We start from the raw sequence: 26,448 nt of genomic DNA, 5'->3' as shown, positions 1-26,448 counted from the left end.
CATAGATAACACGCCGGGTGCCAAGTGCCATGGGGGCAACGGTCGTAAATATGAGCCAGTTGCCAAGCAATCAAATTTTGATCGCGTGACAGTGTGTGAATGTGGAGGCGGTTTTTGGGAGCTGTTGTAACTTTGAACAGTTGCTAAGGTGTGGTAAAGCGAGGGGCAACCTGTACCAAATTAACTAAAGCGAAACATAAACAAGAGCCATTGTGACTTCAAACAGTCACTAAATGAATGGTCGTAAGTCAAGGCTGACTTATAGCGAGTTATCCACTATAATTTTTTTAAGACGAACGCTCACCTCATCGTTCTTCAAGGCCATGAAATAATAATGGATGTTCTTGCTTCGGGCATATTCTTTCACTCGAGTTTTGAATTCTTTGTGATCCAAGACTTCTCCACAGTATTCGAGGACAAAGGTGTTACTAAGCACAACAAAAGGAAGACAAGAAGATGGGAAAAAGGTAAACGCATAACTAAAACACAGCAATGTTAGTATGTTTGCATGCATCTATCACAGGAATAGAATAGAGTAGCTTTATTGGTCAAGTGAAATGGGATACACAAGGAATTCGTCTTTGATGCATATGCTCTCAGTATACATAAAGAAAAATAAAATACGTTCATCAAGAATCACAAGATACAACACTTAGCGATAGTCATAGGATATTGAATAATCAATCAACTCATACTAGGAAACAATTAAAACAATATAAATTATAAAATATATAAATAAATATAAATATATAAAATTTATAAAATATAAACTTAGACGCTGGCGCTGGCTAGGCCATACATTGAGAATGCCAGAAAATCGAATCCCAAAAATTTCCCTGCTTGCAGAGCCTGGTCCGACCTGGAAACGGCCAAAAGGAGGTGTTCGTCTAACCACTCTGCGTCACTTCAAACGGAAAGCGGAAGATATAGTCATGCGCCCATTCAATCTTAGCCGAAAATCATATAATAGCGACTGGCTGCACCACCTGACAACCCCAGCCCAGGACCGAAAACAGTGGCGTCAAATTTCCATGGAAGTCACCTATACCCACGATGGGTGAAGAGGCGTCAAGTACAAGTACAAGTACAATATAAATTGTAAAGATACAAGCAATGTGGTTATAGTCTTAAGTGGGAAGAGAGAGGTACTAGGAAGGATGAGAATAGTAATACAGTCAATGAATAATTTAACAGTGGGAATTAGTTGATAAGCAGAGTGATGGCATTCGAGAAACATTTGTCCTTGTGTCTAGTTGTTCTGGTGTGCAGTGCTCTATAGCGTCGTTTTGAGGGAAGAAGTTGAAACAATTTATGTCCAAGATGTGAGGGGGTCTGTCAATATTTTCAAAGCCCTCTTTTTGACTCGTGCAGTGTACAGGTCAACGGAAGGCAGGTTGGCAATAATTCTTTTGCCTGCAGTTCTAATTATCCTTCGAAGTCTGTATCTGTCTGGTTGGGTTGCAGAGCCAAACCAGACAGTGATGGAGGTGCAGATGACAGACTCAGTAATTCCTCTGCAGAACAGAATCAACAGCTCTTGGGGCAGTTTGAGCTTCCTGTGTTGGCGCAGAAAGAATATTCTTTGTTGCGTTTTTTTGATATTTTTGATGTTAGGTGTCCATTTTAAGTCTTGAGATGTGATAGAAGTTAGACATTTGAAGGTCTCAACTGTTGATACTGTGTTGCCTAGTATTGTAAGAGATGGCAGTACAGAAGGTTTTCTCCTAAAATCTAACACCATTTCTACGGTTTTGAATGTGTTTACTTCAAGATTGTTCCAGTTGCATCACAAGTCTAGTTGTTCAACCTCCCGTCTGTATGCAGATTTGTCGGAGACCAATCACTGTTGTATCATCTGCAAACTTCCGTACTTAACAGAGGGATCTTTTGAAATGCAGTTGTTGGTATAGAGAGAAGTGAAGAGAGCACACAGCCCTGTAGGGCTCCTGTGCTAATTGTGCAAAATCTTGATATGATTTTGCCTAGCTTCATCTATCTATCTATCATCTATCTATCTATCTATCTATCTATCTATCTATCTATCTATCTATCATCTATCTATCTATCTATCTTCCATTCATCCATCAATATCAATCCATCAATATCAATCCATCCGTCTATCACTCTAATCTATCATCTGTCCATCTCTAATCTACCTATCTATCTCTAATCCATCTCTATCCTAACTACTTATCTCTGTCTATGTACCTACCTATCTTTTGAGAGCAGGCATCAAAATTTCAATGCGTGCGATTGTGTACATAGAAAAATGACAATAAAATTTATCTTGCTAGTACCTTGGCCTTGACTCACAACTAAATTTAGGTAGTCATGGGGTGTTCCGTAGCAAATTTGCTGCCTTCAAGTGAATCACAGCTCCACCTTTCTCCTAGTAGATAGTCCTCACCGTATGACCACAATTGAGCCCCAAATTTCTGTTGCTAAGCAAGGCAGTTGTGAAGTGAGTTTTGCTTCATTTTATGATCTTTTTGCTACCATTGTTAAGTGAACCACTGTAGTTGGTGTATGGTTGTTAAGTGAACCTGGTTTCCCCATTGACTGTGCTTGTCAGACGGTCGCAAAAGGGGATCACATTGCCCTGGGACACTGCAACCGTCATAAATACGAGTTAGTTGCCAAGCGCCCAAATTTTGATCACATGACCATGCAATGGTCCTTAAGTGCGAAAAACGGTCATGTCCTTTTTTCAGTGCTGCTGTAACCTCAATCACTGAGTGAAGGGTTGTATAGGTTGAGGACTATCTGTACCCACTTACCATCTTCCTTCTTGAGAAGAAGATGGGAGGAGAAGGAAGGTTTGGAGATTATTCTTATTAATGCCTGGTTTTAATAATTGACTGGGATGGGGAGGAGACCCTTCATCAGATTCTGGAGCCATGGAACGGTTGCAGAGGACGGTTAAAAGTCTCATCATGGTGTCTTCTTCGTGTTTGGTCTAGGGCGGGTGTGGTTCTTCCATCCCTCTGCTGCGGCTCCGTTGGATGATCCCACCACTGGCTACCCTCACCCTCCCCTCCCAGTGACTCCTCACCTGGCCTGAGAAGGTAAAGGTTAGAGTTATCCCCCGACAGCAGGGGATGGAGACTCATTCCAGAGCGGGATCGAAGGCACGGATGTCCTCTGCTGCTATCTGCATTCCCATCGCCCGCTAAAGCAAACCAAAGGGGCCGGGGTCTTCCTCCACGCTGTGCCCTCACTGGGCCTGCTTGCAAACTCCGCTGAACGCATCTCCAAATGTTCGGCATGCGCATCCCTCCCGGCTCCATCCCACCTACCATGGCACCTGCCTCCACCCGAATGGCTGAGCCCTCCCTCTCGGAACACAGGGGAGCACCCGCCCGCTGCCCTCTTCCTGATGCTGCAGCCTGGCCTCCCTCCACCTGAGAGGTGCTGCATCGTCTTGCCAGCTGACAGGGAACGCAATGATGCTGGCCCTGGAGGCTTCCTGGGGCTGGGTGAGGAGACCTTGCCGCGGCTCCCCGCAAGGTGCAGAGGCCACAGGAGCCCCTTGGCAGCACCTCTGCTTCCTACCTACATACAGAGGTCGGCCAGCGCCATCATGGTGCCAGCAGGGTAGATGCATGCCCTGCCTGCTCCGCTCTCACCAGCCAGAGATGGCGCTCTGTACCACCGCCTCCCAGCAGGAGCACCACATCTGTTTGCTTGCTGGCCCCCTCTGAGGAGGGAGCACCCCTTGGGCCTCCCGGACCCCTACCACGGGGGGGAAGAGAACGAGAGGGATGTCTCCCTGACAGGATTTGAGTTGGAGTTGCCTGGATCTCCAAGACTTGGCTTTGCCTGCCAGCCTCCACTCCCCCTCCACAGCCCAAGTTTTTGGATTCACACAAGATAGATAGATAGATACTGTTTCCCACAGAAAAGAAATCAGCGGGAGCCAAAAAACCTGGGGTGTGTGTGTCATGTGACTGGGCTGGAGTGACTTTTGAGTTGCCGATGCCCACCCGTGTTTTGGGGCTCCCGCTGTTTTCTTTTCTGTGGGAAACGGGTCCAAATGGCTCTTTTGAGTATTTAAAATTGCAGACCCCTGGTCTAGTGGTGAAGGCACCAGGCTATCAAGCAGGAGACGCTGAGTTCTAGTCCCGCCTCAGGCATGAAAAGACTGCTGGGTTAACTGGTGAATCACTAGGAGACAGTAAGTTCCAGTACAGCCTTAAGCATGAAAAGCCAGCTGGATGATTTTGGGCCAATGACCAGGTGACCGCGAGTTCTAGTACCAACTTAGGTAACTTTGGGCCCCGTCCCTTCTCTCAGCGAACCCACTTCACAGAGTTGATGTTACGGGGAAAATAGGAAGAGGAAATTGTGTTCACCCGCATTTGTAAAAATAATGACGGTATGATACAAGACACCCATAAAAGCGTAAAACCCCCACGATTCATAGAACCACGAAGACATATGTGTGGCTAAGGATCCACCCCTCCAGGACCTCAGAGCAGGCGCAGCTTCCTTTGTGCAAGATTTCTGTGCTTCTCAAAAGCGAGCGCAGTTGGTGGAGACTTACGAAGGAAGGTCCTTGGCTGCTCTGAGCCCCCAGCCCTTCTTCTCCGTCAGGATGACTTCCACGTCTGCGTGCTGCTTCCTCTGAAACCGCCGATTCGAACAATGCTCTCCGTTGGGACACCTTGAGGAACTGAGGACAACAGAGAGCAAGTTGACCCACGTGCAGAGTGGCTCTGTGGCATATATTCCCAGCCGTACCCATCCAACCCAACTGAACAGAGAGGGGCAGGAGATGTTATAATCCCTTTTTTAAAAGAGCGCCATCTGGTGGGGCCCAGAAGAAAGAACTTCTCCATGGTGGCTCCCTCCTTTGTTGCTTGAAGGACCCTATTTTTTAAGATTCATTTGACCCACCGGAGCAGGAAGGAAGGGGATGTGATGGGTCAACTCTTTTAAGGAAGCCCATCTGGTGAGGCCCAGAAGAGTCTTTTCCATGGGGGCTCCTTCTATTATTTACCCTCTTTCCCCAGAATGGGGAGTCAGGAGATATTATGGGCCTCCTCTCTTAAGAAAGTCCATCTGGTGGGACATAGAATGAGGACCTTCTCTGTGTTGGATCCCTCCCTGTTATTTGAAGGACCATCATTTCCACCCAACACACCAGAGCTGGGAGGAGGCAGAAGATGTTACGGGTCTCCTCTCTTAAGAAAGCCCCTATGGGGGACCCAGAAGAAAGATCTGGCCTCTATTTTGACACTCTCAACAACAAGATCCTATTTTTCTTAGGAAGCTGTTGCTGAACATAAAGGAGAGAGAGAAAAACGCAAGAGCCAAATGAATAAAAACTGAAGAAAAAGGTTTAATCCTATCAATACAGGTAGTCCTTGGCTTATGACCAATTGCTTAGTGACAGACTTCCCCAGGTCTGCTTATGGCCCTGATTTAAAGCTTTGACACCTGTCCTCCTACTGGTCACGACTGCATGACACTCAACAACTGGACCATGTTTACAGCTGTTTGCACCGAAACTACAATTCATGATAATGATAGTTTCGGGTTGTTGATTTTTTTTACTAAAACAGTATTTACTTTTCTTTTTTTGCCAAAAAAAAAAACAACCCCAAAAAACATTGTAGGTAAAGGATTCACTTAACGACCTCCGCAAAAAGGTCATAAGATCAAGCATGGGCATATGGTGGCCCAATTAATGTCCAGCATTATTTATGACCATAGTTTTGGGCTCGACTGCAGTCGTAAGTCGAGGACTACTTGCAAGAGGGAACTACACTTGTTTTAAGCAAAAGTTAGCAAACAATATAAACCTCACGACTGCCAGCTAAGGAAAAAAGAGGGAGGAAAGCCGTATATTCCTCATCCACCAATGTCGACTATTAAAATAAAAATGATGAGCTTATGCAAATTTTAACCATGGGAAAACGGGTCCCGTTTTTCTCCCTGCATGGCGTTGAAAAGGGCGGCAAAAGGGGTTTCTTACCATTCGATCATCAGCAGACGATTCAGGCAATCCTCTCCGCACGCGGCTTCTCCCTGGGCCAGCTCTTCTTTGGAAACAGTTGGACATTCACACAGCATCCGTTTGATGTCTCGGTGCGACTTATTCTTTTTTCTAAGGAGATGATGTTACATGGACACCCCCCCCCAAAAAAAAAATTAGGAAAATTTCCTATTGAATAGGATAAATAAATCTGGCCTAATTATTTTGCTACCTCTTAACTTTAATGTCTTTAAGGCTAAGGCCAAACAGTTCCAGAACCTCCATAAGTCCTTTATTTATATCTGTTTTTGGTGGGCATGCTGTTTTGTCTTCACAACTATGTGAAGTCACAGCTGCCATTGTGTTGGCCATTCCCCCTCCCATACAAGTTGTTAGCCGCCCTGAGTCCCCTCAGGGAAAAGGGCGGCCTATAAATAAACTCAACTACAACTACTACTACTTCCTACGTATCCAGAGCTGTCTAAATTCTGCTGCCACATGAACCCCTATAAAAAGACGTAGCTACTTTAATGAGCCTTCAGACCTGAGTAAATTCACACCCAATTTGAATGCTGCAGCCAGATGAACCCACAAAAAAGATGTAGCTACTTTAATGAGCTACAAGTAAATTCACAACCGATCCAAAGCATTTTCTCCTCACTGGGTATGAATGGAGTACCACTTAAGCTGTTCCTCCCTCCCCCCCACCCCCGAGATCCCCAAGCAAGTCAAAAGTACAGGATGGAATCGTAGTGATCCCCCTCGTTCTCACACTCTTAGGTGCAACATTTTAGATTCCGTGGGATAGTCAAATCCTGCAACCATTGGTCCACCAGAAGGGGTATACTCAGGAAACCGTCAGCCAAAGAATTCTTGCTGGCAGGATCCAAGAGAAGAACATTTTTTACTCATGCCCTTGCTTTTTGGAATTTCATGCCCCTTGCAAGAGAGTGGCAGAATTGTGGGGAGGAGTGAAAAGTGGCATTAGCCTAGCATCCTTATGTAGCCACAAAGGAGTTAAGTCCAACTCTCCTTGAATTCTGTTAATCCTTATCTAACTCTTAGCAGGAGCTACCCGGTAGTTGAAAAGATTCCTGCGGACAAGTTTTTAACAATAAATCAGGACACTGTGAGTTCTAGTCTCACTTTAGGCATAAAAACCACCAGATGGGTGACTTTGAGCCAATCACCAGATCGGGAGTTCTAGTCCTGCCTTAGGCATGAAAACCACCTGGGTAACTTTGGGCTAACCACCAGGAGGAGATGGTGTGTTTTAGTTTCACCTTAGCCATGAAAGCTGGCTGGGTGACTTTGGGACAATGAGTTCTAGTTTCACCTTAGGCACAAAAAGTGACTGGGCAAATTTTCTGTAGAGTAATCTCTCTCAGCCCAATCCACTTCACGGGTTGTTAAAACATGAGAAGAAAGTTGTGATGGACACAAGTTATTTGTAGAAATAATGAAGATGGGATACAAATAAATAAATGTTACCTTTCTGTCAGATACACGTTTTCTTCAATGAGGTCGAAGTAGCAGGGCATTTTCCCTTCCTTCGCATACTCCTTCCAACGCTGGGGGTCCCGGAAGTCTTCCATAAAACACAACGGACGACCCGTCGGGGAACCCTGGGGCAGGATGGCCAACGGCTCACTCTCTGTTTTGATTTTCTTCCTCTCCTGGGAACCCCCGTCACTCTCCGAATCGCTCCCCAAGTCGGTTATTCTTTTCTTTAATGGGCCCCGTTCCTTCATGTCGTTTCTTTCCATCGCCTTCGCCCCTTGCTCTTTTCTCTCTCTCACCGTCAGGAAGTCCTTAGCCGAGTTGCTGCTGATCTCATGGGCCTGCACTGACCCCTTTTCCCTGGGGTCCCGTGACTGGAACTTCACCGACTGGTCAGGGAAATAGAGCTGGCTTTCGTCCACCCATCGGTCCACTTCTTCGTACTCCTCGTGATCCTCAGTGAGCGAATCGGGGACCTGTCCTTGGAGACGCTCGTAACTAATGGCAGAAGGTCGGCTGGTCAGTCTTGGATCCCAGTAGCCATTGTCAGGCCAGTAGTTGTTAGACCCCATGTACGGGACTGGGGGCGGGGGATAAATATATCCTGGGAAAACTCCATAGCTACTATCAGGTTGTTGGTACGTGGTGCTGGGCTTCTCTGGTTGGGAGAAATCCCACCCCAAACTCCCCAAGTCCTCCGTCGAATGAAAGCCATCCTCCCGCGAGAAATCGGCAGGATGGGAAGGTCCCGCAAAAGTAGACCTCCCCTGCCTACGGTCCAATTTGGAGACGCCAGCCATTGCGTTGGTCATTTCAAAACTGGAAAGGTAGTGCAGATCTTCTCCCTGGGACACGCCGACCGACCGAGTGACCGAGGTCGTCTCGTTGTAGACGATTCTCTCGTCTGGCTTGTGGAAAGAATCAGTAGCTGGTTCGGAGTGGCTGGTGCTGTCCACATCGTCGCTCTGAGGCTGGGAGGCCTCCGGCTGAGGGCCCCCGGACCCGTCACTTCTCTTGAGCTCTGTCGACGTTGCTAAGCTTCTCTCTGACTCTCTAGAAGGCAAAGTTCTGGTTTCGATTGGCAGGTTGTTATTCAGTTCCAAGCTATCCGGCACATCTTCACAGAACGGCTTGGTGGACTCGGGGCGGCTTTCTTCCCACGAGTCCACGTAACGCCGATTACTCTGGCTATTCCGTGAGGAACAGGAGCTGCTCTCTTCCAGGGTTAGGGTGGAATTCTTCGGAATGACCACCACAGATTGAAGGCGGTTTCTGGGAACGCTGCTATCGTCCGAATCGGAGTCCTCAGTATCGCTCTCGTCACTCGGATGCTCGCTTGCGCTTTCAGCCGTATCAGAGTAATCTTCGTTGTGGACGGAAGAGATTTCTGGAGTATTGCAGCTGCTGCCATATCTGGCCTCTTCTTCTATGGTCTCTGTTTCTTCTACGGTGACAACAATGTGACAAGAAGGAGACAACACTTCCGAAAAGGCGGGTTCCATCAGAGACTCCTCTTTGTCTTTCATCACCAAAACTCCAGGAGTTGGTCTGTCTAAGTCGGACATCATCCCTTCATCAAAGACCGCTTCCTCTTTCTCCTCAAGTTCTTCCTTCTCAGGAACCTCCTCGGGTTCCTTCACTGGCATCTCTAAATAATAGCAATGCTCATTTTTCAAAGGAGATTTTGCTTCTTCAACAACAGAATCTGCAGGCAGGACATCTAACTCAAGGGCAACTTCAGGGCATGTTAAGACTTCTTTAGCCGTCTGCTGGACGGGTGTCTCCAGATGGAGCGCATTTTCAGAAGCCGGTTGTTGCTGATTGTCTACTTCCACAATATACTCGTCTGTTGTCAGACCTCTGACTGGCGTGGGCTCCGCTGAACTGAAACCTGTGTACTCCTCATTTTCCTGAGCCAACTCGGATGGGTTTTGATTCTCTACAGTAGCCGATGCGAATGTTTGAGCGGGGATCTCTGCATGAGTGCCCACATAAGGTTCTTGAGCAGCTTCTGTGTCCACTGAAGGCTCCACTTCAATTTCAATTTCTGAATAAGACAAAGAAACAGAGGTGTCACCTGGCGAGTAGCAAGGGGCGGGATCTTTGGTTTTACAAGAGGAATCTGTTGGATCGCTCCCTTCTTTAGACAAGGTTTTACAGTGACTGACCTGCTTGGTGAAAGAAGATACACATTCAGGTGAAGAAGGATTTGAAACCTCCATTTTTACTTCCAGCAACTGGACGTTGGGTTCACCAGAAAAAGTGAGAGACTCGTCTGGATTGTGTCCTTTGGGTGGGGATAGGGTTTGGAGGCCGTTTGATGACAGCTTAGGACTTTTGGCTCGAGGGGGTAGCTCAGACCCATCTAAATCATCATCAGAAGACAGGTCGATCTCTTCTACTTCTTCAAAGGAAGAGGACAACCTCTTCCGGGTCCCCCTGTCTGGGGACCCATTTACATCCAGTTCTACTGGAGAAGATGTTCTTAATTGCTCATGTCTACCTAAAGATCCCGTGTCCTTAATACTGATATGGCTATCGATTCCTGCAAGTTCATTTACCATAGAAAGAGGAGAACCCGTTTTTGATTCATCTAGTTTTCTGAACGTCAGTGAGTCACTGAACTGGCTTACTGGAGAGACAGTCCTCTCCGTTTCTGGCTTCTGGGTAGGAGCGGTTTTCATTTCACAGCCTGATACACCAGAAGTCTCCGAGTCTACACAATTAGACTGATCTTTGACGTCCTCAGATTCTGTACAACAGAAAGAACTCTTAAATTTATCTGACTTCGGCGCAGATGTCTTGGAAGAGGTGGACTTGGATCGGGACGAATTCCCGCCACCTTCTGCTTTAGAATGGGAAGCTTCCCGCCGATGTCGTGGCTCGTTGACGGGCGAGGACCTTTTCGATACGTCACTTTCTGAAATCCTCCGTGTTTCTCTTTCTGACCTGGCCTGCTTTCCTCTTCTCTCCATGTCAGGATAAGTGGAATCTGTCTTGCTGCTTTCCCTCTCCGACTTTGAGTAAGAGGACGAGGTCCTAGAATCTCTGTAAGATGAGGAATGAGAAGACGCATGCCTTGAATCTGTAGACAATCTAGAATGCACCCTCCGATACTCTTCTTCCGAATCAGAACTCTCTCTCACCCGGCTGTCCACGTAAGAACGGGAGTACCGTGTCTTCTCTCTGTACGGTGAGCTTCTGGGGTATCTCCGATCAGAATCATAGTAATGGGACCGCTCAGATCTAGAATAAGACGAGCTGGTTCTAGAACCCCTTTCAGATCTAGAACGGGAGCGGGAGCGGCTTCGCCTCCTCTCCCTCTCTGATCTGGACCGTGAGGAGTATCTCGAATCTCTCTCCGATCGGGAATAGCTGGAATATTTGTCATCCCTTTCCGATCTAGACCGCGAAGAGACCTTTGGTGGCTCTTCCATTTTTGAAGCCACAGAGCTTTTCCGTGAATCCTTTTCCTTCTCCGAACTGGCTGCTGCTTTGATTTCGTGGGACCGCTGACTTGAGGAGGTCCTCACCGAGTCTTCATCTGATTCAGATCCTGGCAACGCCCCCTCTGACAATGAGAACTTCCTCCTCGGCTTCTTTGAACTTGGCGTACCTTTGGAGTTGTCTGCAATTTCTTCTTCCTTCCCAATGTGGGAATGCCTTTTCACCAATGCTGGTTCGGCTTCCTCGGAAACACACGGAGCCAGATGTTCTTCAGAGTCCCCCAGCACAGTGTTTTGTAGTTCCAAAGCCTGCTGCGGTGGGCTGGGTGATGGTTCTCTTATCATTCGGATGATGGTTTCTACAGGGGATGTCAACGGAGGGGCAACAGGGTCTGGTATTGCAATTTGGGGTGCACCTACTGGAATCAGCATTGGTGTGGGAGTTGATTTTATCTGTGGAGGGGGAGGCAGTGGGGGGAAAGGGGGAGGAGGGGGAGGAGGCGGGGATGACGGCATCTCCCCCAATTCTGCTACAGCAACTGGCAGTGGAGCTACTGGGACCGGTGGCAATGCAGAAACCGGGAAAGGTTTCGTGGTCACATTTAGCAAATGTTTCTTGAAATGAATCTTGCCTAGTTCCGCCTTCGGCTTCGGGGGAGAAAATTCCTCGGGGGTTCCCAAGGGATCGCCGAGTTCTGGTTTCAGCTTAGAAATGAAGTCACTTGGAAGGGGCGAAAGCGACGTGCCTGGGCTTTCGCTGGACTTCTCGTTCCCCAAGGCAGCCAGAAACCGGTTGGGCAACGTCTTCTTGGTAAGGCTGAAGCTGAAGGACACTTTCTGCCTCCCTTGTTCCTCCAGGTTCACTTTTGTCCGGGTGCCTTTTGGTAAGAAACGGCTCGACACCACTCCTTTGAAGACGGGGCCCTTGAGAAAGCCGGCCTTCTGGGCATTTTCGCTCTTGCCCTGAAAGGCAAAACAGCAGCCAGTTAGAGCTGTTCAGTTTTGGAAAAAAAAGAGGAGTGAATAAAAGAAATACCATGACCCCAAGAAAAGCAAAATCTCCCAGATAAGATGGCAGGCCAAGTTGGTTGACTAATAATAGATTTTCGTATCTGTGATTTTTCTTTTAAGGTTATTTGGCTAGTAATTAATTTGGCTAGCAGAGGTAGTCCCCGATGTACAACAGTTTGTTTACCAACCGTTCAAACTAACAATGGCACTGAAAAGAGTGACTTATGACTGTTTTTCACACTTACAGCCATTCTAGCATTCTTCAGGGTCACGTGATCAAAATCCAGACGCCCCGCCTCCCCGGGGTCACATGATCCTCTTGGGCAAAAAGTCAAAGGGAAGCCAGATTCACTTAATAACCGTGTTACTGACTTAAGCAGTGAACCACTTAGCAACTGTGGCAAGGAATCTCACAAAATGGCACAAAAACGCACTTCACAATTGCCTTGCTTAGCAACGGGAACTTTGGCCTCAACTGTGGCCACCTATTAGGAGAGGATATCTCAAGCATCCTACTGAGGGACATGGAAGGAAGGGTAAAAGTTTGTTTGTGTTTTTTTTTACTTTTGACCCATTCTTTTGGCACTTTTCCTCTGATGGCTGACTCCTGGCACATGTCAAATCTTTCTTTCCAGACACCCGAAACAGAACAAAAATCCCCCTCACGTTCCCACCAAAACAGAAGTGGAGTAAGTTAGTGCTTACATCACTGTCTTCTTCCCTGTTGTGATCCCGATGAAAACCGTACAAAGGGGGAGGGGAGAGAGAGGGAGGAGAAAAAAAAAAAAGAGAAAGCATGAAAACTTTAAAAGTGGTGGTGGGCGACCAAAATGCCTGCTTTAACAGATTTAACAACTTTCACTTGTGACGAATGCTGATTTGCAATGAGGACAGGCAGTAACCTGGCTCACGTACAAACTCTCAACATGATGCTCTTTCCCCAGCCCTGTTGTGTGTCACTCCAAAACGAAAACAAAAAACAGTACTCTAGGACAGTGTTTCTCAACCTTGTCAACTTGAAGATGTCTGGACTTCAACTCCCAGCATTCCCCAGCCAGCTATCGCTGGCTGGGGAATGCTGGGAGTTGAAGTCCAGACATCTTTAAGTTGACAAGGTTGAGAAACACTGCTCTAGGACCTCCCTTCAGTAAATCCTTGTTTTTTCCCCAGCAAAACTATCCATTTTCAAGGACGTGTGCGGTCATACCAAGAGTCCAGCAGAGCAGCACCTCTCCTTCCCAAACTATTTTATTTATTTAGGGGGATTTATACAGCTGCCCACTCACAGCGATTCCAGGTGGCTTACAAATAATAAAAGCCTAACATAAAAAGAATAAAAGCGAAACACAAAGTTATCTCGAGGGCCTTCCACTGTAACAATTCTTCCGATATCAGAAATGTGAGCCACCTCCAAGGAGGAAGAGGGTCTGGAAATGCCATTTTCCAGGAACTTTTACATGCGTTGATAGGGTAAACCTTGTTACAGCAAATTGTGGCACAAGTCTTGCAAAACAATTTTTCTCCTGGTTCCTCATTCCGGAATCCCAATGCAATCCAAAGAATTCAGCTTCTAGTTTTACTAAGAGAAAGCAGTGGAAAAGGAAAATATTGGGGAAAATAAAACAGGAAAAGAATGGTCTCATGCAGGCAGTCATTGATTTACAACCACAACTGGGAACTTCCGTCACTTAATAAGGCAGTTGTATATACAGATAGTCCTTGACTTACAACCATTTCTTGAGTGTCCATTTGAAGTTATAATGGCACTGAAAAAAGTGACGATAGTTTTTCACACTTATGACCCCTGCAGCATCTCCATAGTCACGTGATCAAAATTCAGATGTTTGGCAGCTGACTTGTATTTATGACGGTCGCAGAATCGTGATCCCCTTTTGCAACCTTCTGACAAGCAAAATCAATGGGGAAGCCAAATTTGCTTAACAACTGTGTGACTAAACAACTGAAGTGATTCACATAACAGTTGTGGCAAGAAAGCTCAGAAAATGGGGGAAAACTCACTTAACTGCCTTGCTTAGCAACCTAAATTGTGGGCTCAACTGCAGTCATAAGTTGAGGAATACCTGTACGGCAGGAAGGCCACAACAGCAGCAAAACTGACCTCAGCTGAGATCATTCACATTGGGTGTCATCCTCAAAATTACCCCAAGTTTCAAAGAATACACTTCCACCATCATTAAATCCAGCTTTTAAACCGGGATTGCTATTACACAGATGCTGTTGGTTGCTGTTGAAGAAGGGTTTGTTTTTTTTAAAGGAAAATGGCTTTCAAATTTTCATCAAGGATAAATGACCTGCTAAGCTAAATGGCATGTTTATTTGTTTTCAAACTTTTTTTTATTTTTTTGCAGATGGTTACAGACAAAAGAGCTTTTAGTTTGTATGAATTGTTTGTAATTTTAACCTGGTTTTAGGATATTTTACTATTTGCATATTTTATGATATTGTAAGCAGCTCAACTCACATGGCTAGATAAGATCATGAGTGCTAAAATAGGTTTGATGCAAATGCCCCTTCTGGCACTGATGATGTTCCCTACTTGGGTCATGAAAGGTCTGTAAGAAAAACCACCAGCTCAGAGAGCACCGAGGACCCTCCTCCCCCTCCTTGCAATCCCCCTCCCCCTTCCTTCTAGCACTGATGATGTTCCCTAGGTGGATCATGAAATGTCTGCAAGAAAAACCACCAAGCTTGGAAAGCACCAAGGACCTCACTAGGAGGAAAAAATGAAACTCCAGGTTCTTGAGATATGACTTAAAATTACACTTTATGCAAGCAAATAATCTCTTTCTATGCCATAAAACATGGTGAAACCCAGAGATGTCCTCAGTCCCAACGTCACCCACCAGCTTGAGGCAAAAGCTGAATAATCAAAAAAACTTCTTTGAATTTGAAAGAAACCTCCTTTGAGGAATGAAAAATATTACCGCTACTAAAATCATCAGCTGGTATTCTCTTCCTCCTAATTCCTTTTCACTACGAGTCCTCAGATCTATTTTCCTTCTTACTTCTTGGAGGATATCTGCTGACTTGCTAATTTTAATATTCTAAACCATCCTCAAATCAATTTCGTTGGTCAAATTTCTTCCTGGCTGACTGGGTAATTCTGGGAGTTAAAAGTTCACACATCTTAAAGTTGCCAAATTTGTGAAACACTGTTTTGGAGGAATTGATAAGTTACACAAATCATACTATGTACTATTGTTAATACAGTTGTCCTTTAAAATACATTCTATTTATTTATAACGCCCAGTTTTAACAGGAAAGATGGTATCGCTGTAAAGTTGCTTACTCTGCATAGAAGTGATAATCCAGCATACTGGATCAAAACTCACTCAAAAATTGTCTTGCTCAACGATCGAAATTTTTGGACCAATTATGGTCATAACTGGAGGACTAAATGTAATTTAATTTTTTTCCTTATGCACAAAGTCACGGAAAAAATTTTTTGGGAGGGGGGGGGAAGAGGCGGGATAGGCAAAATGTTACCTGGAAAACGGCTGGTGACAATTCTGCAAAACATGGAATCGTTCTGATTAGAAAATGACAGCTAAAATAAAATCGCCCAGCCCTGTAGATTATTTATGAAAGGGGAATTCCCTTGATCTGAACAGGTCACCTGGGCTGAAAAAGAAGCTTCTGAATCCCGTGTGTGTGTGTGTGTATCTGTGTGTGTGTGTGTCTCCAAGGAAGCATGAAAAAGATGGCCAGCTACATCACCGTGGTGCATTCGAGCTGGTTGCTGTGGACACAGCAAACAGCATTATTTGCTTGAGAAAACCGACAATGTGGCCAGGAGAGGCCGGTTTGCCAGCAGATCAGAATCGCCACTAAACCTGGAATCGGTGGGACACAAGTGATGTGGAGGAAAATACAGAATTCTAAAGGTTCAATAAAGTCCGATTTGCAGGCTGTATGAAAAGTTCCGATTTTCCAGAATCAAAAAAAAAAAAAAAAAAAAAAAAAACCAGGGATATACAAGCAGTCCTCAATTTACAATACTCAGTGACTGTTTTGACGTTACCACGGCACTGGGAAAAAGGGAGTTATGACCCTTTCTTTTTCACGCTTATGACTGCAGCATCCCTCCCCATGGCCACGTGATCAAAATTCACGTGCTCGACTCATATTTATGAGGGTTTTGCGGCATCCTTGGGTTCACGTGATCCCCTTTAGCAACCTTCTGCCAAGCAAAGTTGATGGAGAAGCCAGATTGGCTTCACAACCTTGTTCCTAGCTTAACAATGGCAGGGATTCACTTAAAAACCATCGCAGGAAAGTTCGTAAAATGGGGCACAGCTCACTTAACCAATGCTTCGCTCAGAAACAGAAATTTTGGGCTCAGTTGTGGTCCTAAATCAAGGACTATCCATACCTCCCAAGTCTCGACTGTATAGACCCGTGATGGCAAACCTATGGCACAGGTGGCACGCGTAGCCATTTGTTAGGGCAGGCAAGGCGTTGCCCTGTCAGCTGACCAGTGCGCATGGGCCAGCTAACTTTGGCCTTCTTTTGAGGCCGTTTTTCACCCTCCGGAGGCTTCCCTGAAGGCTTCGGAGGGCAAAAAACCTGCCTTACAGAGAAACGAGAAGTTACCGTTCCTGAACGTCCGGTTTGCCCGTGGAGCCGGATTATCGCCCTCCGGAGGATTCAAGGAAGCTCCTGAAGCCTCCAGGGGGAGGCTGTTTTTGCCCTCCCCAGGCTCTGAGAAAGCCTCTGGAGCCTGGGGAGGGCAAAAAAAGTGTGCCGAAAGCATATTTGCGTGTGTGTGTGTGTTTCGCACTGTCATTCAGGCAGAGTGTCGCACGCATAGAATTATAGGTCTGGCACGCCCGTGCACGACCCCCCCCCTGTGCTCCCCCTGCTTTTGGCACGCGATCTAAAAAAGGGTTAGCCATCACTGGTATAGACAATCCAGGTGTTGAGAGGGCGCTAATTCTCCATGGCTTGGGCCAAATTCCATATGTTGCATTCCACCCATAAAAACCAGACCCATCATGTAAAAATAAGGCTTCCAAACTTTCTCCTTAAAGCAGGGGTCTCCAACCTTGGCAACTTTAAGCCTGGTGGACTTCAACTCCCAGAATTCCCCGGCCAGCAAAGCTGGGGAATTCTGGGAGTTGAAGTCCACCAGGCTTAAAGTTGCCAAGGTTGGAGACCCCTGCCTTAAATGATACTTTACTACTACCTCTTTGTTCCAACATCTTGCAAAATCTTTGCAAGTCAGAGTGCGCGATGCAAGACACATTGCAGAGAGTCCTCGACTTACGACCGCAACAGAGCTCCGAAATTCTGCTTCAAAGCAAGGCGGGGTGGTGGTGGTTCAGTGAATTGCACCTCGTTTTACAACATTTTGGCCACACCGGCTAAGTGAATCATGCAATCGTTAAGCGAATCTAGCTTCCCTGTTGGCTTGTCAGAACGTCGCAGAAGAGGATGTTCATGTCACTCTGGGACCGTCACAAAGACGGATCAGCTACCACGTGACCGAATCTTGATCATGTGACCACAGAGACGCTGCAGCAGCTGTTAAGTGTGAAAAATGGTCGCGTCAACTTTTTTCAGTAATGTTGTAACTTCAAATGGCCACTAAATAAATGGTTGTAAGTCGAGGACTACCTAAGGTGTCATTAAGAGGGAGGGGGGCAGGAAATGAAAAAGTGCAGATGTCAAACGTTCTCCCTGATGCACTATAATCACTACCACATAATTGCAGCAATGGCTGGGCTCTGTTTAACTCACTTTGCCAATTGTGTTTTGCAACTAGCAAACGGTTGGGCTGAAAGCTGAAATTACCAATTAATACACCCTCCAGGGGAGGGGGTGGAAGGAAGCAAGAGATAAGAGGAGCCAAGGGAGGATTGGAAAAAAGAAACAACACAAAATTTTGTCCATCCGCTCACACACCCAAGGCTGAAATCGCAAGAAAATGCTGCAAAGATGGGAGCTAAGCAGGGAAATTAAAATTTAAATCGTATTTCTGATTCTTCCAGCATTGGGTTCCGCAGTCCTCCTAATGTTACCCAGTCTCTGAAAAATCCTCTTGCCCATTAGGACTTATCATAGTGACTGAAGTTACAGTGCCACAGAAAAAAGGGAACGTCATGAGCGTTTTCCACACTTACGACTGTTGCAGCATCCCTGTAATCATGCAATCCCAAATTTGGACCCCTGGCAACTGACTCCTATTTATGACAGCCAGTGTCCCGGAGCGAGTCCCGCGATCCTCTTTTGCGACGTTCTGATGAGCAAAGTCAACAGGGAAGCTGGATTCGCTTCACAACCATGGGACCATCTTAACAACTGCAGGGATTCCTGTAACAACCGTGTCAAGAATGATCGCAAAATGGGGTGGAACTCAATCAACGGCTGTCTTACTTAGCAACAGAAATGCCTGGCTCCATTGTGGTCGTAAGTCGAGGAGTGCCTGTAATCCAAATGCAAGCTCTCCATCATGGAGCTCTTAAGTCTCTGGCAGCCCAGCGAGCCTTGTGACTCCAGTGTCTGAACCGTGAGATCCAAGCAGTCCTTGATTTATGACCACAACGGTGTCCAAAATTTCCATCGCTAAGAAGGCAGTTGTTAAATGAGGTGCGCGCCACTGTATGACCTTTTTTGGTCACAGTTGCTAAGCGAATCACTGAAGTTATTAAGTGATTCACGTGGCTTGTTTAAAGTGAACCTGCTGGGTAGAAACTTGCAAACTTGCAAATGGTGATCATGTGACCCCGGAGGGGGGGGGCACATATACATGCCAGTTGTCATGCACCCGAAGTTCGAACCCGTGACTGTGGGCGTGTGGCAATGGCCATAAAGGTGAAAAACACTCACTAGGGCAACTTTTTTCAGTGCTGTGGTAACTTTGAATGGTCCTTAAATGAATGGTTGTAAGTCGAGGACTTTGAATGGTCCTTAAATGAATGGTTGTAAGTCGAGGACTACCTGTATGTCATCAAGCAGCACCAAAAGACCTCCCTGCTCCAAGCACAACCAGTTTGTTAGGCCACAACTGGAAAAAAACCGGACCCACAAGAGTCCATGAGAAAAGGCCACCTCACAAAATGGGGTTGCCAGGCTGCAGGTGGGAAGGTTCCTATTTTTCGAAAGGCAAAATGGTAGCTGGCAGACACCTATAAATTCTAGAAACAGAATACAGAATTAACAGGGTTGGAAGGGACCCTGGAGGTCTTCTAGTCCAACCCCCTCCCCGCTCAAGCAGGAGACCCCGTCTTCATTTATTCCGGATTAACACAAGCCTGGGTTTGCACAAGGTGTTCAACTGGCTGAAGTGGGCCATGATTTTTATTGCTTAAACTCTTGGGATCCACTATCTGTCCAAGGAGTAAAATATTAACCAAGGACATTTCTGATCTGAGGGCTTGGTGAAACTGACCTGGAAATGAAAACCAACAATTCTGAAGACAAAAAGAAATGCTCTTCAGTACTAAAAACGAACTCATTTTTTATAGAATAATTTATAAATATGTAAAAGGTGGGGTGCTAATAAAGAAAACAAAAATAAATTTATTTTGATTCATTTGTATGCCGCCTTTTATTATTTTTACATATAACTCGTGGCAGCAAACACATCCAACTCATCCTCTTCCAATTCCCCCCCCCCCAACAACGACCATGTGAGGTGGGTTGGGCTGAGAGGGAGGGGCTGACCCCAAGTCACCCAGTTGGTTTTCATGCCTAAGGCAGGACTAGAATTCACCATTTCCTGGTGACGGGCTAGTCACTCAGCCAGCTTTCATGCTTAAGGCGAGATTGGAACTTATCTCAAATTGGGATGTACTGTGTGTGTCTGTGTACGTATTTGCTGGCCTCCCGCCATGAATTGTGAAGGAGGGAGGGAAGGAATTTGGGGCAGCACATCCTGAGGGCCTGGCGATGAGGAGGCAAAGGGCCGGAGGGGAGGCATGTTGACAAAACAAGGCAGCCACCAAGGACACCTGGCTTGGGAACCGAATGGGAGAGTGCCGTCAGAGGCGCCAAAGGACCCAGCCGTCCCCAAAACATCCCAAAGGCATCCGATTAGACCCTGAGAGACCGGCCAAGGGAGGGGGGGGGAAGAAGGAGGGGGAGGAAGATACTTACAGTTGGGGCAGGTCTTGCTTCTTCTCTTACAGCGTTACTCACAACCGAGACCAAGTGAAATAAGCTCGTTTCCATTTGAAAATGGAGCATGTGCCACAGCAGCCATCCGATAATAACTGAATAGTTTCACCTGTTTCCCACCTGCCTTTAAAAAACGAACCCCTTAAATGCAGTTGACCTTGCCTGCTTATAAAACACCGGAGCTGATTGCAGAACACTTTAGTTCCTCTGCCAGCCACCATTCAAAACTGCTTTCCGCAGCAATTATCCCAGTGAAGGGGGAAATATGTATGTATGTATGTATGTATGCAGTTTTGCACTGCAGGCATGGCAGATTTGTCAGGTTTCAGCTAAAAAAGATTAAGACAAATACCCATTTCTGGATTTGCAAGAGAGCCCTTCACGCTTTTGGGGTTTTAGCTATCCACGTTCAGCAAAAGGAGGAAATAAGTATTGAACCTCTTTCTCCCTGCCAAGAAAATCTAAAGAAGTCAATCTGTGACTGCAGGAACTCCTTGACTTATGACTATAATTTAGACCAGGATTTCTTTTGCTAAGCCAAGCGGCCCTTAAGCTGAATTGCATCCGGTTTTCTCACAGGGGGGTTAAGCAAATCGTGCAGCCATTACACAAATCCAGCTTTTTCTCCTCGTTGACTTTTGCTTGACGGAAGCCAGATGGGAGGTCACAAATGAGGATCACATGACCCCAGGACACTGCAACTGTCGCTAAGTGTGAGTCTGAAACCAAACGCCCAAATTCTGATCACGTGACTGGCGGGACACTGCAAGGGTCATTAAAGTGCCGATGTAGCTTCAGTCACTGCAGGAATGGTTTTAACTCGAAGACTAACTGCAGTATCATTCATTTAGGCGTTATAGCGGCATTGAAAAATGTGACTTACGACCGTTTTTCACACTTACAACCGTTGCAGCATCCCTATGATTGACATTCGGAAACTTGGCAACTGGCTCGTATTTATGACGGTTGTAGTGTCCCGGAGTCACGTGATCCCCTTTTGCGACCTTCTGACATGCAAAGTCAATGGGGAAGCCGGATTCACTTTACAACCAGGTTACTAAGTTTAACTGAAGCAATTTGCTTAGCAACTGTGGCAAGAAAGGTTGTAAAATAGGGCAAAAGTCACTTAACAATTGTCTTGTTTAGAAAAGGAAAATTTGTGCTCAACTGTGGTGGTAAGTTGAGGACTACCTGAAATTTGCCTGTTAACTGTAACTTCCTGTAACGATCAACCATACGCTAATAATTTCCCCTATTTAAGTTCCCTCTGTGCTGGAAGCCATCTTCTCCAGCAAGCAAAAAGCATCTCCAAGACATAATGGGTTTTATTTCCGAATCGTTCTCTGCCTTTTTCCTGCCTTAAGATTGACACTCAGATCTCGCAGGCCCGCACCTCTTAAAAAATTTATGGAACTTGGAGAGCGAGGCCCGGAGGGAACAAATATTGCTCAAGATGCAATTCAGAGAGCAACTTAAAAATTCAAACACCAAACCATGTCCAGCTCCGTTTCACCTAAGCCAAAAAAAGTTACGATCATCTGGTTTTAAAAGAACGGCGGACGCCTTATAGCCCATGAAAGTGTGGAGCAGAAGTCGTTCCCCCAAATGCAACACATTTCAGTGGCCCTGTCTTTGCAAGACGCTACTTGCAATTTTGGAATTTATTTAAGCACCCACCACCCCACCCTGGCAAAAGATAAAGGGGAGGGATATGTTAAAAAAGGCAAAATTTATCTATCCCCTGCCAATCTGGTCAAAATACTTAACATTTTAAAGTACAGGAAGGAGGAGAGAACAGAAGAAGATAAGAGAAATAAGGAAGGGGAAGGGAAAAAGGAAGGGGGAAAGAAAGGAAAAAAGGAAAGGGAGAGGGGAAGACAAGAACAGAGAAGGAAGAAAGGAAGGGAAGGACTAGATGAGAAAAAAAATAAGACAAGAGAAGAAGAAGGGAAAGAATGGGAAAGGTGGGGAGGGGAGCGACTTCCTGCCAGTAATTCTACCCCAAAGAATTGTTGAATGTTGCCCGTTTCGACACCTGCTAAGCAAAGACATCCATTTGGGGAGGGGGGGGGGAGGGCTTGGAATGTTGAATTTAGGTTAGCAAAACAGAAGCTGAATTCCTCTTTTTTTTTTTTGTACGATTAATTTCTGGAATTGAACAATGTTGCTCAGGCATCCACAAAAACAAGGAGAGAGTCATTTGCAAAAACAAAGGTTTACCCTACTGCCTTGGTCCAAGTTTTTACCTTTCTACCTCTTCAGACCCATCCATATTCTTTTCAAAGATACACCTGTGGTCCCTTTCCACCTCAGAGGTGTCTGCAATTTCAGCGCTGCTAGATGCATTAGCTTTTTGGTGTCCACTGGGATCCTTCAGTATGAAAGCCGTGCTATGAAAAATAAAACAGGATTCAAGAGAAACAGTTGAGGTTATATGTGCAGGTGAGCAAGGGGAGAGAGAGAGAAAGGAAGGCTGAGCTGCTAAAACCCATTTTTGCCAGGCAGCCCAGTTCCCCTCAGTGCAGGGATTAACAGAACGACAAGAGTTGGAAGGGACCTTGGAGGTCCTCTAGACCAGTGTTTCTCAACCTTGGCCACTTGAAGATGTCCGGACTTCAACTCCCAGAATTCCCCAGCCAGCATTCGCTGGCTGGGGAATTCTGGGAGTTGAAGTCCAGACATCTTCAAGTGGCCAAGGTTGAGAAACACTGCTCTAGACCAACCCCCTTGCTCGAGCAGGAGGCTCTGTACCGTTTCAGACAAGGGGTTGTCCAACCTCTTCTTGGAAACCTGCAGTGATGGAGCACCCACAACTCCTGGAAGCAAACCGATTCATTGTTCTCCCTGTTGGGAAATTTCTCTTTCATTTCTAGGCTGGCTCTCTCCTTGATCGGAATTAATGCACTGGGCCCAAAGGACTATCAATAATGCATTCTTTAAATATCAAAAAAGATGTGGGTGCTTTTGTCCTCTACTCAGGGTATTTATCTTTTAAAATTGTCTGTAAGCCACCCAGAATTGCCATTATCAGTGAGGGGTGGCACATATATTGAATAAATAATACTGATGAAGTCCCACAAATTCACAACTAACTCTCTCCTTCATACAGGCATGTATTAAAGTCTAATTTCTGAATGCCATTAGTTCAACCATGCCTCGAGACAATATAAAGCATCCCTTTGTGTAATAAAAATGAAAGAAAATTGGGTACAAGCTATCAAGAATATAGGTAGTCCTTGACTTACAGCAAGCAGTTCATTTAGTGAACATTCAAATTTACGCCACTTAAAAAGTGACTTATGACCGTTTTTCACACTTACAACCACTCCCATTGCCACGTAATGAAAATTCAGACCCTTGGCAACTGACTCATACTTATGACGGTTGCGGTCCCCTGGGGTCAGGTGATCCCCTTTTGCAACCTTCTGACAAGCAAAGTCAATGAGGAAGCCATGTAATTTACAACCGTGTTAGTAACTTAACATCTCCAGTGATTCACATTTTTAAAATGGGATAAAATTCACTTAACAAATGTTTCACTTAGCAACAGAAATTTTGGGCTCAAATGTGGTCATAAGTCAAAGACTACCTGTATTTTCCTTTCCTATTTGCTTGCTCTCTGGGACTAAAGACCTACGGATGTTTTTTTTTTTTTAATATGGGGAAAAGGTAGGGGAAGCCCTACATATATATGAAAGGAGGAGGTTTTAGAGAAAAATTCCTAATAGGCTTATAAAAAAAATCAAGTGCTTCCAAGCAGGTGCTCTCCCCTAGAGCTGGATTCAAATCCTTATCAAACAATAGCAACCCTTTGTCCTTTTCAAGTTTGCTTCTGAAGAATTAAAAAAAAAAAAGCTGCAGAGCCTGTTGTTACAGACGAGTTTCCCAATTTCCAATCTTCCATGTTTGAGGCTTGCTGATTCAAACTTACCCCCCCACACACACACAAAGACCTGGATTTAAAGAGAAAATTTGAATTACAGCTTGCACAGATACACCTGTGGAGGGGGAGGGGGGCTTTTATCAATCAAAACACTCTTTCTCTTCCACAAGCAAGCAGGTGCTTTAAAAGATTCCCCCACATGTGCTAGCCATGCTCTGACTCACATAGTGACCTTTGGATCCAGGTCAAGGCTCAACTTATTTAATGTTGGGCATTTGCAGCCATCATGCAGAAACTTCAGTTTAATGCATTATTTGCCCAGGGGGGGGGGGGCTACATGAGAAACTGGGGCTGTGGTGAAGGGCCAAACCAATGGGGTTGTGAAGATGCACAGGCACCATACGCAAACTGGGGGGCGGGGGGAATAGCAGTTACCTAAAAAATAAATGCAACCCACACGGACGGACCAGACAGGGAGAATCAAAGGGCCAGCACAATGACCAGGTCTGACCTAGAATCATAGGGCTGGAAGGGACGTCGGAGGTCTTCTAATCCAGCCTCGTGCCTCAGCAGGAGAGCTTAATCTTCCCCCCTCCAGCTAAGATACCATGGTGGTTTTCTACTCCCACCCTTCCTTCCCAAGGCAGGAAATCTTATCTTTGCTCTCCTTCGCCTAAGAGACCTTGGCGGTTTTCTTAACTCATCCTCCTGCTTGAGCAGGAGACCTTGGTTTTGCCTCCTCTGTGGAAGGGACTTGGAGATCTTTCTTGTCCAAAGCCCCCCCCCCCCACCTACCCAACCTCCCCCCCCCCCTTCATGGCAGGAGGCATCAGCCCGTTTCTTCTCCACCTGAGGGACCTTGGAGGCCTTCTAGTCTGACCTCCTGGCCAGAGCAGGACACCTCAGCCTTTCCTCGGTGCAACTTTTCGGCTCTGGAAGGTAACTAACCGAACAGCATTTGTAGAAATATTCTCCCATCTCTTCCGAGCACGTAAAGCCAACACAAAATAGGAAACACAAAATACAGAATTGACGGGAGGGAGGGAGGGACGTTGTTATTCTGGGAGGCAGGTTCCACAAAGCAGCAACCACTCTCTTCAGGAAAGGATCTCCCCTCTCTCCCCCTCCCCACAAAATCCAGTTCAAACAGGTCCCAAATCCAAAGGATTTATTCGGGGGGGGGGGAGGGTCTCCCCTTGTCCACACTGCGACACCCACCCCCCAAAAACCAGTCTCGGCTGCTTCAGGGAGGGGGGGGGAGAAGCCTAGGGAAAAAAGGGGGAGGGAGGAAAGCAGACAAATAAAGCTCTTCGGGTAAACCCCCCCCCCCCAATTTCATCCCTCCCCCCCCCCCGCCCCAATGGTTTCGGGGGGGGGTGGTGGTGCTCGTCCACATGGCAGAAGGGGAATTGTGGGTGTGGGGGGGGGATGTGTGTCAAAACTCTCCCGCCCTCGAGTCCCTCCCCCGCACAAAGACCCCCCCCCCAAGTGAAGAAACTGCTCCCCCCCCCAAATGCTTTCCAGGGTGGGAGAAGGAAGGGGAAAGGGAGGACGGGGGGGGGGGGCGCCCTCCTCAATGGTGGTGGTGGGGGGGGGGGGGAACGGGACGGGAAACACCAACCTCCGTTTCCTAGACGATCCGGGGCCAGAAAAAAAGCCGAAATCCCGCCCGCTTTGTTTGCCCCCCGGGCTGAAGGTGGCCGGGGCCGGTCGCGGCTCTCACGCGAGGCCGGGGATGCGCGGCCTAGCCAGGCCCGGCTCCTGCTTCTCCCTCGGCCGCCTCAGAGAGGCTCGCGGGGGTCGGGGGGGGGGGGCGGGGCGTCGTGAGGGGGGGGGGCCCTGGGCGACCGTTGCTCCTCTGCTTTGCGGGGGGGGGGAGGCGCGCGAGGCCTCCTGAGGAGACTTTTCTCCTCCCCCCCTCAGGATCCCCCTCCCTCCCCCCCCCTCACCTCATTCCCCCCCCCCACCACAGCCCCCCCACTTACTCCGGGGTGGGGTGCTCGGGGTCGTAGAAGTCCCCCATGGCGGCGGCTCCTCCTGCCCCCCCCCCCCGCACGAAGCGCCGATCCGCCCCGCCGCCGGGAGCACGGACGGGATGCTCCGCGCCCTCTGCACCGCCGCCTCCCGCTCACATCCTTTTTCTAACTCCGCCGAACGCCCGAGCCCAGCCGAGTACGCCCGAGCCCCTCGCGTGGACGCGCCCGAACCCCTCACGACCTCACCCGAGAGGCCGAGCTAGCCCCGCCCCGAGAGCCGACAACGAGCTCAGCCGAGTGCCAGCCAGCAGAGGCCGAGCGGTGGCTCTTGCCCACCCGGCCACGCCTCCCCAGCAATCCGGGCCACGCCCACACACCCTACCCGGCCACGCCCCGCCGCCGCCGCCGCCGAGCGAGCGCTCCTGCCGCCGCCCCGCCCCTCGCTCACGTGTGTATAACCTCCTCGTTGGGAAGTGTTCCTCCTCCCATTGTCCACAGCCGCCGCGCCTCATAGGA

General features: G+C 47.2%; 1 protein-coding gene across 3 annotated transcripts in view; it reads right to left on the bottom strand.

The window, feature by feature from the left end:
- Positions 1 to 26,127, bottom strand: part of SETD2 (SET domain containing 2, histone lysine methyltransferase) — a 48,744-nt gene extending 22,617 nt beyond the window's left edge. The window contains exons 1-7 of one of the 3 annotated variants that reach the window (XM_032235002.1): positions 25,942 to 26,127; positions 22,320 to 22,463; positions 12,640 to 12,655; positions 7,469 to 11,886; positions 5,978 to 6,109; positions 4,544 to 4,672; positions 305 to 428 (exon numbers count right to left, since the gene is read on the bottom strand). In XM_032235002.1, the coding sequence (XP_032090893.1) occupies positions 305 to 428; positions 4,544 to 4,672; positions 5,978 to 6,109; positions 7,469 to 11,886; positions 12,640 to 12,655; positions 22,320 to 22,463; positions 25,942 to 25,979 (5,001 nt within the window). In that variant the 5' untranslated portion in view covers positions 25,980 to 26,127. The remainder of the gene's footprint in view (positions 1 to 304; positions 429 to 4,543; positions 4,673 to 5,977; positions 6,110 to 7,468; positions 11,887 to 12,639; positions 12,656 to 22,319; positions 22,464 to 25,941) is intronic. The other 2 variants (XM_032235004.1, XM_032235003.1) reach the window with 2 other exon arrangements.
- Between the last annotated feature and the right edge of the window lie 321 nt (positions 26,128 to 26,448).

This window comes from Thamnophis elegans, chromosome Z, assembly GCF_009769535.1.
Source record: "Thamnophis elegans isolate rThaEle1 chromosome Z, rThaEle1.pri, whole genome shotgun sequence".
Lineage (NCBI taxonomy): Eukaryota > Metazoa > Chordata > Lepidosauria > Squamata > Colubridae > Thamnophis > Thamnophis elegans.
This window is presented reverse-complemented; position numbering and strand designations above follow the sequence as displayed.